Source organism: Lepidochelys kempii, chromosome 1 (genome assembly GCF_965140285.1).
Source record: "Lepidochelys kempii isolate rLepKem1 chromosome 1, rLepKem1.hap1, whole genome shotgun sequence".
Classification (NCBI taxonomy): Eukaryota; Metazoa; Chordata; order Testudines; family Cheloniidae; genus Lepidochelys; species Lepidochelys kempii.
This window is the reverse complement of record NC_136380.1, coordinates 329,252,139-329,267,500: the sequence shown is the minus strand read 5'-3', so window position 1 is coordinate 329,267,500 and position 15,362 is coordinate 329,252,139. Positions and strand designations below refer to the sequence as shown.

The 15,362-nt window shown below is 38.1% G+C and overlaps 1 protein-coding gene across 6 annotated transcripts in view; it reads right to left on the bottom strand.

Annotated features, from left to right (window-relative positions):
• Nucleotides 1–15,362, bottom strand: part of PTPN12 (protein tyrosine phosphatase non-receptor type 12) — a 150,578-nt gene that overhangs the window by 13,998 nt on the left and 121,218 nt on the right. For 3 of the 6 annotated variants that reach the window (XR_012156837.2, XM_073328578.2, XM_073328580.2), the window contains exons 13-14: nt 10,424–11,400; nt 2,896–2,973 (exon numbers count right to left, since the gene is read on the bottom strand). Coding sequence is in view for 5 of the 6 variants with exons in the window: in XM_073328578.2 (XP_073184679.1) it covers nt 2,896–2,973; nt 10,424–11,400 (1,055 nt within the window). In the remaining variant the exon portion in view is untranslated. Of the gene's footprint in view, nt 1–2,895; nt 2,974–4,973; nt 5,619–10,423; nt 11,401–15,362 lie in introns of those variants that run through there. The other 3 variants (XM_073328582.2, XM_073328583.2, XM_073328581.2) reach the window with 3 other exon arrangements.

Here is a 15,362-nt window from a genome sequence, read left to right as displayed (position 1 = left end):
CAAGACACTTAATGAAGAACTTCCAAGATTACAAATTGCCACCAATCAAAATGCAAAATCACAAAATTCCCTTTTTTGCTTAAAGTTGGATAGAATTTCCTACAATCAGGGAATTCCAGTTGGTAGGCAACTGGGTCAGTTTTTAGGTGAAATTTAAAACAAATGCAATACACCAACTGCGAAAAATTTTATACCTTGAATATATACAATATGTAAAACTTGGAAATGCATGGATATCAGATTCCACTAAATTCTATTTTGACATCTCAGGCTACAATGCAACATTATATGCAAAATAAATATTTTTAGAGGGAGATTAATAGATATTTATAAAGTCATAATTACAGATGGTACAAAGCCAAGGATTATAGACCCCAAAAATTCAGAGCTAAGGTTAGATCTGAAATATCAAAACATTTCAAGCTAAGGAAATGCACAAATAACCATAATTCTTCCCTGTAGTGACACCATACCAAAATAGGATTCAGATTATGGCATTTTAGCATTTTTTGTCTGAATTAAATGTTTAAAGACAGAATTTTCTTCTCACGTCACTACAGGGCAGAAATAAGATTGTTTAGGTGCTGTACATTTTTATACCTTAAGGTGCCTTGATTTCTTTCAGGTTTAACCTTCAGTCTGAATTTCCTGGGTTTGTAACACTTTTGAGAGAATTACAGCATCCCTGATTATTATTAAAAAAACTTTAGTACTCAACCTTAATTCCATTTTAAACAATTGTTGTCTGCAAATTTCCTTTAAAAATGTTTCATGCATGGACACTACACAAATTCCAACAATGTTACAGTGTGATCATTTTAATGATTTGAAGATATGAAGCAAAACGCCCTTTATTTGTTTTAAATGTTAACTTTTATGACTAGATTCACCAGTATGCTCTGGCTATTTTACCCCACTCTGTAGAAGTGCCAAGCAGTAAGAATGTACACACACCTTCTCCTTTATTAAGTTTTTCCTGTCCTCCAAACTCTCCTGTGTACAAACATGCTACCTAGTTCCCCCAACTGCCTGGATCCAGCATATTTCCCTGTGCACCCCATTTTCTCCTCCCTTTCTGCTCTTTCTTGAATAGATCTGGTTCAACAGGTAGCTTTTGTGGAGACATATTTAGGATTAATGGTAATTTTTTGCTATTATTTTTCATAAAATTTTCCAGAGTTTAGTGCATTAAATCTTCAGAGAAACTGAAGAATTTGCCCTCATTCAAAATGGGCTTCATATCCCATTGTTCTCAATGAGAGATGCCAAGTTGCACTCAAAATGGTGGCCTCCTATGCTGCCAGGAGGTAGAAGAGAACACTCAGACATACTGAACAACAGGGGAGAGAGATGCTCCTCTCAAAATGGTCACCAAGTGAGGGCAATTCTGGTTTCAGTCTTTGTCATGTCTCATTGTTCTCCATCATTTTGAAAGAGGGCTGTTTGTTGTGGATTTTCTGTAGAACATTATTTACTATCTGCTGAATGAGAAACTTTTAGTTACAAAAAGTAATTGGGGAAATTTTTTTTTTTTCTCCTAATTCTTTAAAAGTAGCCTCTGGACAAGATTTCAGTAAGATTGAACTATGTGAGACGTGTGAAGGGTCTGCATTATTCTATTACAGAGATCATTCAGGGCAAAAAAAATTGTTTGAATATGGTGCTAACTTGCTTAAGGAGCCCATTTTAACTAATTTTGACTCAGACAAAACTGATTTATATATTCTCAGAAAATAAATACTACGCTCCAGAAGTAAGTGCTCTAAAAGGAGTGTGGAAAATGCAGTTCATCCTTAACTATGGATTCACAAATGGCACTGTCACAACGCAGGTAATTTCTATACAAAATTCTCTAGAGCATTACCAATCTGCCCCAGACCTGATTTACATGAATTCCTTTTATTTATTTACTAATTAAAGCCACTGCTAGTTTTATGAGTGAAGTATTCGGATACAGACCCAGTGACTGATTTATTAGAGTTGGAAGTGTTGTCTGTTTCAATATGGGCTTTATGTCACAGTAGCACTGTGCTTACTAAATGTAACAATATTGGACTAGACTGCTGTTTCTGCAGGATACAACTGAGTAGGGCAACAGGAAGCTGTTTACAGCTCCCTTATTCTCTGCACAGCCCTAGATGTTGCTTAGAGCAGCCTAATGCTATTCTACCATAGGGACTGTTGCCAGCTGATCTGAAGGACCATCTATCAGCTACGGAGAGAGGAATATAGCATACACCAGCCACACTCCCTCCCCAACCCCTACACTGGGGGTTACAAGGACATTGAGGAAGCAGACAAGCAAATATTTAGCGGAGAGGGGGAAATACAGCCAGACTTCCATCCCTTCGCAGGCTGGAAAATCTGCTCCATTCTCTTCAAACTATCCTTAATATAGTGTTATAAGCTTTTAGTATACTGTATTTTAAGAACATATCCTTTTTTCAGGAAATGTTGACAGGCCATAAACTCAGTTTTTATCAGCACTCCCACCAGCTGTATCCAGGTGCATGTGCAAGTCGTAAGACATTACTACATTAATGTATTACTATGCTAAATGGCTGTAGGTAGAGAGAGCATACTGATCAAGTTTGCAGATGACAAAGCTGGGAGAGGGGTGCCCATACTTTGGAGGGTAGAGCTAAAATTCAGTGGGATCTTGATAAATTGGAAAACTGGGCTATTGACAACAAAATGAAATTCATCAAAAACAAATGTACGGTGCTACACTGAGGGATTAAAAAAATGCACAGAGTGGGGGGAAAACTGGATTGGTACTTTCTTATTCTTTAAAACAAACAAAAAGCAGCAGTACCCAGAACTACTATACTAGACTCATTTTATTCAGGATTATTTTATTCCCCAAACCTGTAAAATGTAACAGAAGAGACTCACTCTGTTCACTTGCTAATACAAATGATTCTGGTGTTCTTTCTGGTAGTGGGGGAGAGGAGTCTTCACTCACATCAGCATCTAAATCGAATGTATTATTGTAATTAGACAAACTAAGAATGATGTAGCTTTGTTTAAACAAACAGAATTTCTAACAACACTTAATAGGTCAATTTTTACAAGTCTACAGTATAAGGCATTGTATAAAGAAAAGTTTAAGAACAAATACAGATGCAAAAACAGGTTTATACATCAAATGAAACCATTTCCTATATCATTCTCCTACTTTAGTGTGCAACTCCTTGGGGAAAGGGCAGTGTCTTTGTATTGTTCAGTGATTAGCTCACTGACTGTTCAACAAATCAAATATCAAATGAAAAACTACTTTCTGTTCAGATGCCTAGGGTCCTTCAGTTTGTGCGGGGCGGGGGCGGAGAAGTATAACCTTAGTGGTGTTTGAGAAGTTTTTAGTAATAAGCTCAAAACAGTAAGACAAAAAGAAAAAACTTAGTGTGCACGTTTAAGGCAACGAAGCAAAAACAATGTTTTGCACTACCTACTCTGAATTTAAAGAGAATTAGGAAGCCTCTGTACTGGAGAGCTCTACTATTGCTTCTTGAACCTTGATGGTTGCACCAGTGCCAACAGCAGTAGTGCAGTGTATCCACAGCAGCCATTTTGTTTTACTTACAGTTCTGCCCTGTGATAAATGAAGGGAGCGGGGTAGCTCCCTTTTATGGACACCCAGACAGCCAGTTAGCTACAAAATCCCTGTTAGTCGCTGTTCTCTACTTGCTTTACCTGTAAAGGGTTAAAAAAGCCCATAGGTAAAAGGAAGGGAGTGAGCACCTGACCAAAAGAGCCAATGGGAGGGCTAGAACTTTTTAAAATTGGGGAAAAAACTTTCCCTGTCTGCTGTTCTCCAGAGAGGAGAGACAGAACAGCAATGCTGTAAGAAGCTTTAAACCAGGTATGAAAAATCAAGTCATACTTAGGAATTACTTATCTGAACCCCAGATATGTAAGTAGATCAGGGAATGTCTAGAAAAACGCAATTATGTTTCTCTTATTTTTTTATGGCTCGTGGATTCCCCAAATGCTTTTGTTTTGCTTGTAACCATTAAGCGGGACCTCAAGAAAAACCATTCTTGCTGCTTAATTATTATATTTGCTCTTTTTAAAATCTAGCAATAGCATAAGTTCCCAGATGTATTTTCTTTCTTTTTGTTTTTAATAAAATTTACCTTTAAGAACAGGATTGGGTTTTTGTGTCCTAAGAGGTTTGTGCATATTGTTTAATTAGCTGGTGGCAACAGTGGATTTCCTTTGTTTTCTCTCTCAGCTCTTCCCCGGAGGCAGGTGAAAGGGCTTGAGGGTACGCACAGGGAGGAATTCCCAAGTGCATCTTCCTGGGTCCAAAGAGTTGGGGTTTTTTTTGCACTTGGGTGGTGGCAGCATCTACCCCTCCAAGGTCAGAGAGAAGCTGTAACCTGGGGAGTTTAATACAAGCCTGAAGTGGCCAGTATTAATTTTTAGAATCCTTGTGGGCCCCCCAACTTCTGCACTCGAAGTGCCAGAATGTGGAATCAGGCTTGACATGCCCCATGTCACACAGCACACGTATTTTCACACAGCACACTAATCAACCTTTGAAGGCACACTGCCTTTCGAGTTTTTAGCCCACAATTTCAGGCTTCCTGAAACAATGGCTTGCTAGACATTTGGAAAATGTTTCTGCAAGCCCATGAAAATTATGAGAGAATGGGGGGGGTCAAAATCCCCCAACTCCTTTAGAAACTTAACCATTCATATCCACAGCCTGTTTGCAAAACGGAAACAAAACTGAAGCCAAGACAATTTTCTGCTGGAGGTAAGAGAAGACTACTATTTGTTATTAAATATTATTTTCTTTGCTGGTGGTGGGTTTAACTTTATGTAATAGCTTTTGCTGATCCTCCATTTTGTAAATGTATATGATTTTGATTAAGGATATTATAGAAAATGAAGTAGTCTGGTGTCCAGTGAGATTTAATGATACTATGAAGGATAAATTATTCCGCTTAATGAAATTTTAACAGATATACCGAAAACCATCTTTATTTAACACAACACATACAGGTCAGCTGAAGTAATCAATGCAAAACACATAATAAAACAGTTTGTAAATAGACACTGTAGGGACAGGAATTGCATCTTCTGTGGATCCTCATGGTCTTTTTCCCTAATCCTGATGAGGGGCAGAGTTGCATGGGAATGCCCAGGAAGAAGCAGGTAAGAATGGCCAGTCCAACATGTAGTGCTCCTGTCTAATGGCACTGTACTGAAGAGCTGGAACATAATGCACATGTACAGGGAGTCAGAGAGGAACAATCTGCAATTTGCCTCTTGCTCTGCATTTATTTCCCGTGAAGAGCTCCCTGTGGTACTCTTTTCCCAGTAGGCTCATTTCCCTGTCACAATAGATGTATTCCATCATGGCTTCTCTGTCCTCTTCCCTGAATGTACACAAAAAAGGTGGACTGTCCTCAAACTTCTGTTTCTTGTCCTCCACCTCAAATTCTATTACTGTGTATTTTCACACCCCTATGATGGTCACCATTTCATCTCTTGCTCTGCCTTAGCATAGAGATAGGTCAAGCATCTGCTCCTTCTGGTGCTGCCTGTTCACTATCTTGGTGTAACTAACATTTCCAAATTGTGGCCTTGATGCAGTTGTGGTTTCTAAACTGAGAAATAAGGAGAGAGTCAACAGGCATATTAATGTATTGACCATCCTTGAAGTACCAAGGAATGTCATAAAAGTAGCATTCATTTCCCTTTTAAATTCAAACTCTAAAGATAATCTGTAAAAGATTTATTTTAGAAAACTGAATATGAGCCCTTTTGCTTCATTACGATTTAGAAAACGTTTGGGTTCTTATTTTTACTCACTTGTTGCCTTTGAAATATCAGGAATACGAATTCATGTTTTTCCCAGTTTTGCTGGAAGACTTACCGGATATTTCCAGAGAACATATAGTCAGCTCTCACACCTTAACAGAAAGTTAGGGCATGTTTAATTTTTAACAAAGGCTTCCTTTTTCCAAAATGTTAGTAACAGAACAAAAAGTGTCTACAGATACCTTCCTCTTTCCATTGTTAAGCTTTCGCTCTAAGCTCGTGACATTACTTTCAGAGGAGTAAACTCACAGCAACATATCTTGTTTAGAGGACCTTTCATCTCCCAAGTCCTCATTTAAAGCTTGCTCATCTGCTTGTATCCAGAAAGGGACACTCTGCAAAGAGATCTTCAGCACCCAGAATGGTTTTGGATAAGCCTTTATCCACATCAGTTCTGAATTTGACCACATATGTCCTTTCCACCTTTCCTGGTCCCTCAACAGCACATTGCCAGCTTTTTTGATGCTGTCCAAAATGAACTCAGACTAAAAGAAACTCAGATGATGATGTGCTGAGAATATCATCAATGTGTCATAAATAGGTGTCTTCCACTCTGCTGTGGAGCAACTGTCAATGTTACAGGCCTTGTTGCACTGGACCTTCAGACCCTCTATCTTCTCCCAGAATTAATGATACTTTGCTTGGCAAGACATTTGGAACCCAGCTGCAAAACATGGTATTATGAATCGGTTCAGCTGGGAGTAATCTGCTGGTTGCTCCAAGTTCTCAAACACCGGGACACTTCCAAACCAGCTGGCAGCACATTTATATGATGGTTTCTTCTGACATACTACAAAAGTGGCCTGGTAACTCAAGAGATTGTGAAAACACATGTACTAACATCCCAAGCATGTGCAATCCAATTTGAACGGGTGAAAGGCTTCTAGCAAATTTGACCCTTGTACAATACAGAAGCACCTAAACAACAATTGGTGCGCTGTAATGCACACGAATTGCACTGTTGCAGCTGTTATGCCAGTACTGTTCTCTACCCTGGTGATGCAATGGTGGAGATGAACAGATGTCATAATTAACTCAAATGGCATCCACAAAGTCCATGAGCACTGGTGCACTGTTGGAAGCCTGGCATGTGGACTTGCTGGCATGCCTGTAACAGTAGTTAGCATGCCAAAATTTTCTAGTATAGACAAGAAAAGTTCACACACACGTGTACGGTCTCTTCTTTAGGACTTTTAACTACTTATTAGCACTTTCATCTCAAAGTACTTTACAACCAAGTGTCACAAATAGCCTTCGTGCGGTTATGTCACCGGGTGGCTAGCCTCTTAAATGAAGTGGGTCCAGCTTCTCTGGAGACTAAGACGTGCACCCAGTTGGGAGCCGAATGAGGGGGCAGGTGGCACCTGACTGGGAGTATGATTAGAGAGAAAACCAGACAAGAGAGCTTGAATAGGACTGGGGAGGGACTCTACGAAATGAAAAACTGCATGATAGCTCCTTAGACTCTAGGCCCAGGAAGGGCAGGAATAAACTATTTAGCTATGAAGAACAGCAAATCCCCATCAGAAAGAAGGGAAGCCCAGGGCAGAAAAAACTACCTGGATGTGAGGAGCAGCAGAAAGACTTCAGGAAGCGGTACGCTTGGGGAGGGAAGAAACTGGGACAAACTGCAAGCAGCAGCATAAAGCCTTAACAGGAAGGTGCAAAGTTTGAAGAACCTGGTATAACAGGCTGAGACTGAGAAAAATAAAACCCCAATGAAAGCTGTTTCAAACATAAGTGTCTGCATGGTAATCTTTAAGAGACAACATGGTGCATAGTCCTAGTGTGACACTGTGGATGATGACTCCTGATCACCTATACATGGTTCTGTTTAAGGGAAAGAAACCCATCAGCTTAGGGGTGGTGCTCCACTGAGGCCTGCTCCATTTGAATCATTTGTCAGAAAGGACAAACTGCTACTGCAGCACTGAAAATCTTAGTCATACAATCAAAGCATAAAGCCTAAACAGCCCATCAAGGGTATTAAGCACAATTTATAATCCTCATTTTAAGACCAGCCCTTGAATGTTTTTGCACCAGCATATTCTCTAATACAACACAACTGGTTACCAGGAAGAACTGCATTTGACCATTAAACATGGTTCAATCAGCATAATACAAGGGAGACAGGTGAACCCACAACGACCAGGCGGCACATATATGACAAACTAGAATCTACCACAATTTAAAACTTTAAAGGGGAGAGTCCTCTGCCTAAAATGTTTTATCAAGTCTTCTAGAAACCACAGTTCAGACTTCATTTAAGTTCTCTCTCCCTCTCACACACACTTCTGATGCAGCAATTCCATTGATCAAGCCTCTCGGTGCTATGTTCTTTTCAGTCTTTCATCACCTTTATACCACACCTTGCATTGCCATCTTTTTTACATCTCACTTTTATGTCCTCACAGTATCCATGCCAGGAGAACATGGCTAACATGTTCAGACATGAAGAGATAGACTTGAACATTATCATAACTTGGGACTGACAATAGCAAAATAGACATAGCAACAGCCCTGGGTGAGAACACCAAAAGCCCAAGTAGAAATACATTGAAAACAAACAGTTTAATATGAATTTACCTGTTTTTTACTAGTCTCAAGACAGACCATTTTGGCAGATATGCTAAATAGGGGACGGAAGCAAAGGGTATTTGCTTTTTGGTACGTGTCTTATGATTTTAAAAAACCTTAAAATAGGAATTAGCTACTTTTAACCCTTAGTCTACGTGCAAGCTATGCTTGTAGAAAGAATTTAATCCTGAAGCACCTGTAAAGATAGCGTTCTTTTAGATTTGTCAAAAGATAGTATGCTTTTAAATATAGGTCATTTCTGACAGAAGCACAGCCTAGGAAAAAATATAAAAACTTCCAAAACGCTTCTCTGAAGCGGCAGCAAAGGGATCACCTTTTGTTTAAGAAAGTTGACTTCAACATCTCATATCACTGAACACCTCATTTTGGGCCATTCAAGATGGTGGCACGCACAAAAATCAGTAAACTGCTTCCTTATAATTATCTTAATTTTAAAAAGGCATCAACTATATTCAAGAACTTTGTCAAGCATGGTTTACTTGATGCCACAAATCTGAATGATTTAGTCAATATGTGATGGTTCATAAAAATATAAGAATGGCCACTCTGGGTCAGATCAATAGTTCATCTAACTCAGTATCCTGCATTCTAACAGTGGCTGGTGCAGATGTGTCAGAGGGAACGAACGGAACAGGGCAATTATTGAGTGAGCCACCCTTGTCATTAATTCCCAGCTTCCGGCAGTCAGAGGTCTAGGCACACCCAGAGCATGGGGCCATATCTCTAACTATCTTGGCTAATAGCTATTCATTGACCTATCCTCCGTGAACTTTTCTAATTCTTTTTTTTAACCCAGTTATGCTTTTGGTCTTCACAACACCTACTGGCAAGAGTTTCATAGGTTGACTGTGTGTTGTGTGAGAAAGTACTTCCTTTGTTTTAAACCTGCTGCCTATTAATTTCATTGTGTTATGTGAAGGGGTAAATAACACTTCCTTTTTCACTTTCTTCACACCATTCATGATTTTATAAACCGTATTACATCACCACTTAGTCCTTTCTTTTCGAAAGTGAACAGTCCTGTCTTTTTAATCTCTCCTCATATGGAAGCTGTTCCATACTCCTAATCGTTTTTGTTGCCCGTCTCTGTACTTCTTCTCAGTGTGTGGGGTTTGTTTTGTTTTTTTAAGATAAGGGAACCAGAACTGCACGCAGTACTCAAGTTGTGGCTGTACCATTGATTTATATAGTGGCATAATGATTTTCGGTCTTATCTATCCTTCCCTAATGACTCCTAACATTGTTAGCTTTTTGACTGTCACTGCACATTAGTGTTTGATGTCACCTGCTCAATTATGTTTAACATCTCTCTTTTGAATGGAACTAGGGTGTAAGCCTACCTTCCTCACCCCGTTCTGGTGCAACGAACTGCAAAAACCACAGAGCCCAACAGTAGTATTAGAAATGCATCTTCTATTCACAGCGTAACACGTTTCTCAAAGAGCGATAAAGCAAAGATAACTGTTTTACTTTAACCAGTGGTGACCATCAGACAGTGGTGACTGGACAGATAAATTACTCAGAAGGGAGTATTGCTGCTATGTGGTTTTTTTTTGGTTTTTTTTACTGTGAATGTAGTTATCCAAACTAATTGGATATCCAACATTTAACAGACTGTGATATTTGTTAAGTACACAAAAAATTTACACTAATATTTCCAAGTATCCAAAGTGGTGGAATGAAGGGGCAACCTAACTTCAGATGAGAAGAATGAGACTGTTGAAAAGGTAGAAACAGGCTATTCATGGAGTAAATGTTTCTCAGTACAGCACTCAAGGCAGTTTATCAAGGTTTGTAGTAACAATACAACAGGGTTAACTCACAGGAGATTGGGAAACTAAATTAGATTGTTGCAGAAGCAGCCATACTGTCAATTTAAAGTTTAAGATTTGTAATTAAATATTTCTTTGAAATACGGTCTTAAATTATGAAATATTTTCCCACTCTACAGATTAAAAGTGACAAATACAGCTGAAATACAAAAAACACCTACCTTTTTCCTCTTCAGAATGTCTTATGCTTGGAACATCTTGTCTAGCAATGGACATTGATAATACTTTTCTAGAAGAAATGTTTTCAGTACTAGTTGAAGCAGAAACTGTGGCACTTGCGGTTGAAATATTAGACATACTTTTGGTCATGGCTCCATCAACGTTCTTCTCATCTGTGTCAGAATCATCGGAATGAAGAGGATTAGTGAAACAGAGGGGTGCTCTAACTAAAAGTGTACTGCCCCGATGATCAACTGTTTCACTGGAAGAGCATTCCACTTGAGATGTGGGGTTTGGTACCAGAGAGGCAGTTTTAATACTATGACTTAAGACATCTGAGGACATAGCCTCAGATGCAGATGTAGGCAGTGCATTTTCAGGCCCATGTAGTGACCACATGGCATGCTCCTTCTCTTTGAGAAGCAGACGGTCTGGTCTTGGTGGAGCATCAGAATCCTTCTGGCTCTGCAGCCCTTCCAGTGAAGCTACTACGGCTTTGTTAGATTGTGGCACACTGTATTCCATACTAGAGTTTTGAAAAGAGTCTACAAGTGAATCCCCTGAACTATGATCCAGTGGCTTAGAGTTCTTATGCATTACACAAGATGAAACAGACTTCATTTTAATTGCATGTCCTCGGTTCAAAAGAGTATTCCCATCAAAGCTTCGTGGTCCCTCCTGAAGAGGTACCTTCTTAATTTCAAAACTTAAGTTGCGCTCCAGCTTTTTCTCCACACGTTCATTGGGTTCATTTTTCCCTGAATGTTCTGTTGATTTATTATAGTTTTCATTGAGGTCTGTTGAATGGTCTGATGAAACCATGTGCAAAACTGGCTTTGGATGGTATCTATCATTGTCCTGCCACACAGTAGTGACTGTCGGATAAGCTGAAGGAGGAGATGGTGTTAAGATGGGTGGTACTGGGTGAGGCTCTGGAGGCTGCAAGATTTCTTCCTTAACATCTCCTTCTACAAGACAACTGCAAAAAAGTAATTATGTAAATTCTCTGTACTTCAGCATTATCACATCTGATATTATAGCTCAAAAAAATTCTGAAACATCCAACATACATTAATCTTAAACCATGGGTAACACTTCTACTGCTTGCCAAAAATGGTTGTATAATATGGCTGACAGAGCAGATATGAACCAAGCACAACAGTATAAATGGCAAGGGAATAGTTGATAAGTCTTCCAAAATATAACTTGAAAAAGATGCTTGATAATGCCACAAATACTAACTTTTAAGGCCAGATCTTACAAACCTTAACCCATAAAATAGCTTCAAAGCAGATTTTCCCTCACTTTCCTCCCCACAGCTGACTCTACAGAGCATTTGTAGAATGGTCAGACCTTCTTAAGAACATAAGAACAGCCACACTGGGTCAGACCAAAGGACCATCTAGCCCAGTATCCTGTCTTCAGACAGTGGCCAATGCCAGGTGCCCCAGAGGGAATGAACAGAACAGGTAATCATCAAGTGATCCATTCCCAGCTTCTGGCAAACTGAGGCTACGGGACACCATACCCGCCCATCCTGGCTAATAGCCATTGTGACGATACTCCCTGAAAGACTTTCTGGGGAAAAAAACGCAATTGGATTCATAGGAGCATAAAGCGCCCTGTAAAAACCACTGCTTTTAATGAAGCTAGGAAAAAATCCCTATATTTAAACAAAAATAGAAATATTTCAAAAGATATCTTAGATACAGACTCTTTTTGGTACTCAATCACTCTCAACTTCTAGCTCAGTTTGTTGCCCTCATCCTCCCCAAATAAAAGTCTATTTGACATTTAGAGACATTTTAAACAAAACACATTTTCTCCACAGATTTAATGGCAGTATTGTGAATATAGATTCAGTTTTTCTTACTCTGAACATTAGTTTATACACTAACATGTCGATGGCATAGCTTCAGTGAGTTACACACAGTATATAAAACAGATTCATCTATTGGAGTATCTGATTTGTTGACAAGAAATTTCATTACCACCTTTTTTGGGAGAGAAAAGCAACAGGGGTAAGGTCAAAGACACCTCTGAAAATTTGTTTTAGTGAAATTAGTAGATTTTGGATTTTGACAGGAGTTTACAATTTATACTATTTCTATTAAGTGTTGGTAGAAAGTTTGTAGTTTTTGAGAAAGGGAGAAATATTTTAGGTAGGAGTGTGTAAGATATACAAAATAGGTATCTAATAAAATTTACTGTAAGGTGACACTGAAGTAACAGGTCTTCTTGATGTTAAAATAATTAAAATGACTTAAGATTTATTTAAGAAGTCTACACACAGGAATCACTTGTTATATAGAGGTAGGTTTTTTACAGAGCCATTAAAATTGGGGGGTCTTTTCCACTATGAGAATAAAAAGCATACTATCTACTGGGGTGTGAAATTAATGCAAGCAGGGGAAAAGAATTAGAGTAAAACATTTTTATGAAGATTTTTGATGCAGAAGCAATTAAATATAATCTGGTGTCATGTATGCTAGAGACTTTGATACTTGGGTATGCGATATCAGTGGATGAACTTTGGAGAGTAATTTTTCAATAACCACATTTCCACAAGAGGATTTGAATACATTTACTGAAAGTGAATCAATTTCCCCTACAGTAAAATTAAGAAAAATGCATTAAGACACTTTCATTCAGCAGATGGCATTATTATTACAAGGGAAAAATGTGTCAAGCACAGGATTATATGCAAGAACAATTATGTGGTTTATACAATTAATTGCCCTTGTGATGTCATACCTACATGAAAGGGGAAAAAAAGAAAGAAAAAAAAGGAGTGAGAAATTTTACCCAGAAGAGTGAACTCAAACCTTGGGTTAGGCTTTTAAAGAGTACGGGACATCCGTTTTCCAGGCTTCATGCCCAAGTTCCATAAGATATGAATAAATTTTGATGCAAGAAAAAAATTGGAATTTTGACAGACTTTGAATACTGTTTTTCTGCATAAGCGAATCCAAATAATGGAATTTCAATGTTTTTTGGCCTAACAGCTGATTCTAACGTTTGGGTTCACTATACAGGAATTTTACTCATGATATCTAGTAATATCCCTTCTAGCTTGTTAAAAATGGCTTGGCAAAAAATCTCTTGCAGCCATCTTATTGTAATTAAGAGAAGAGTGGTTAACTGGAGCCATTCTTTAGAAAAATTTGGTTCAATTCTCACAGAGCGTAAACCAGAGATGTGCTGAGCACCTGCAACATCCATTGATTCTGAAAAGTGGACGATCAACACCTCTCAGGAACAGGTTCCTATTGTCTTCTTAAGTAATATGTCATTGCTTTAAGATGTTATAGTTTGTCAAACAGGAGTAACAGAGCTATGTGAATTCAAATATTGGGTTTGTAATATATTTGAATATTTGTTTGTTCACATCCTCAGGAAGACTTTGGCTAAAATGTCAATGTGATGTGATGTGCCTGTCACTTTTACAGGAAGGCTGCACCACTCTTGAAGATTATGTAAATGAATTTCTGAAACATTCAGCAAGCCATTAAAGAACAAGATTTTAAAATTAGACTCTAATATGCTATTTCGTGTTCTGGAGAACATCTACTTGTCCCTGGATTTATAGATAAAGTTTATCTAAAAACAGTGAAATACTATTTCAGATTACTGACACCTTTCAAAAACAAAACAGAGGTGAGACTGACCCAAAAGAGCACAAGAAAAACTCCTTATGACTTAGATCTGCTGCTTCCAGCAGAGTAGGAGAGATGTTTCCAGGATACTAAAAACTGCTTAGTTATCTTCATAGCTTGTATAAAGGTGAAGAATAGTTTATGTAGCGACATAAGTATTTTTTTTTCCTATGAAATCTGTCACAGTAAGCCCTGGGGAGAAAAGCTTTTAGATCTTAATCACCTTATTACTCCTCATAGCATTTAAATGAACTTCAATATAAAGATGTACTATATTTTCATAATCATTACACAGCTTTCATTATAAAATCTGAATATGCTCTGATTTGGAAGTTAACAGTTTGTTACTTTTTAAAAATAATTTTAACTCAAGCTAATTTATTGTATAGTGCCCTAAAGTATACTGGATGTTTCAGAAAAGGAAGATAATCTACGCCCCCAATAAAGTTTACAATCTAAAAATGTATAAACACAATAAGTGAGATGACAAATAATAGGAAGAGGCTGGGTAATGCAAATATGGAAAAGCATTTCTATAAGTGCACCCATCCTCCAACCATGCACCAAAGGATTAATAAAATAGACAATTTAAATTTTAAATCACTCTGTGCTTAGTGGAAAAGTGCAACTGTATTAAAATAGGGCAAAATGTAGTTCAGATTTAAATGAGGACTGGCTAGCGTCCAAATGAAAAACCCTCAATCCATGGTTACTCTGTTTAACACACTGTGGAGTTTTATCATCAAATAAAAGAGTGATGTCAAGGTCATGGAATGCAGCTGCTATGATCAACCAAAAATAGATACTGAGCTCTGCATTCTTCTGGATAATTAAAAGAGGAACATTAAACCCTATGTAAGTGGGCTGAGGCTAGACACCATATTATTCTACTTTATTTAAGCATCAGATCTTATTCAGCCATAAGGGAGAAACACTACAATTTGCTTAACTTGTCAGAAACTGAATTATAGGTTAAAACATATACCCATGCCTCAGGAATCATCAAAAATAGCCCACTGGTGATTTTCTAGTAAAAAAAATAGTTAAATGAAAAATGTTTTTAAAATCACCATTAACAAATTATTAGCAGCCAACCGATTCTTGAACTGTTTTTAATTTTAGCCTAACTGAATATGTGTTAAAAGGTTCTTCAGAGTTTGAAATGTGGCAGAGGAATTGCTTGCCATTACGGCATGCAGCTTCATTCACAGTAAGTGGCAATTTGACTTGTATCATCATCAACATTCTAATCTCCTCTCCCAAATAAAGAACTATTGTGTTTTCT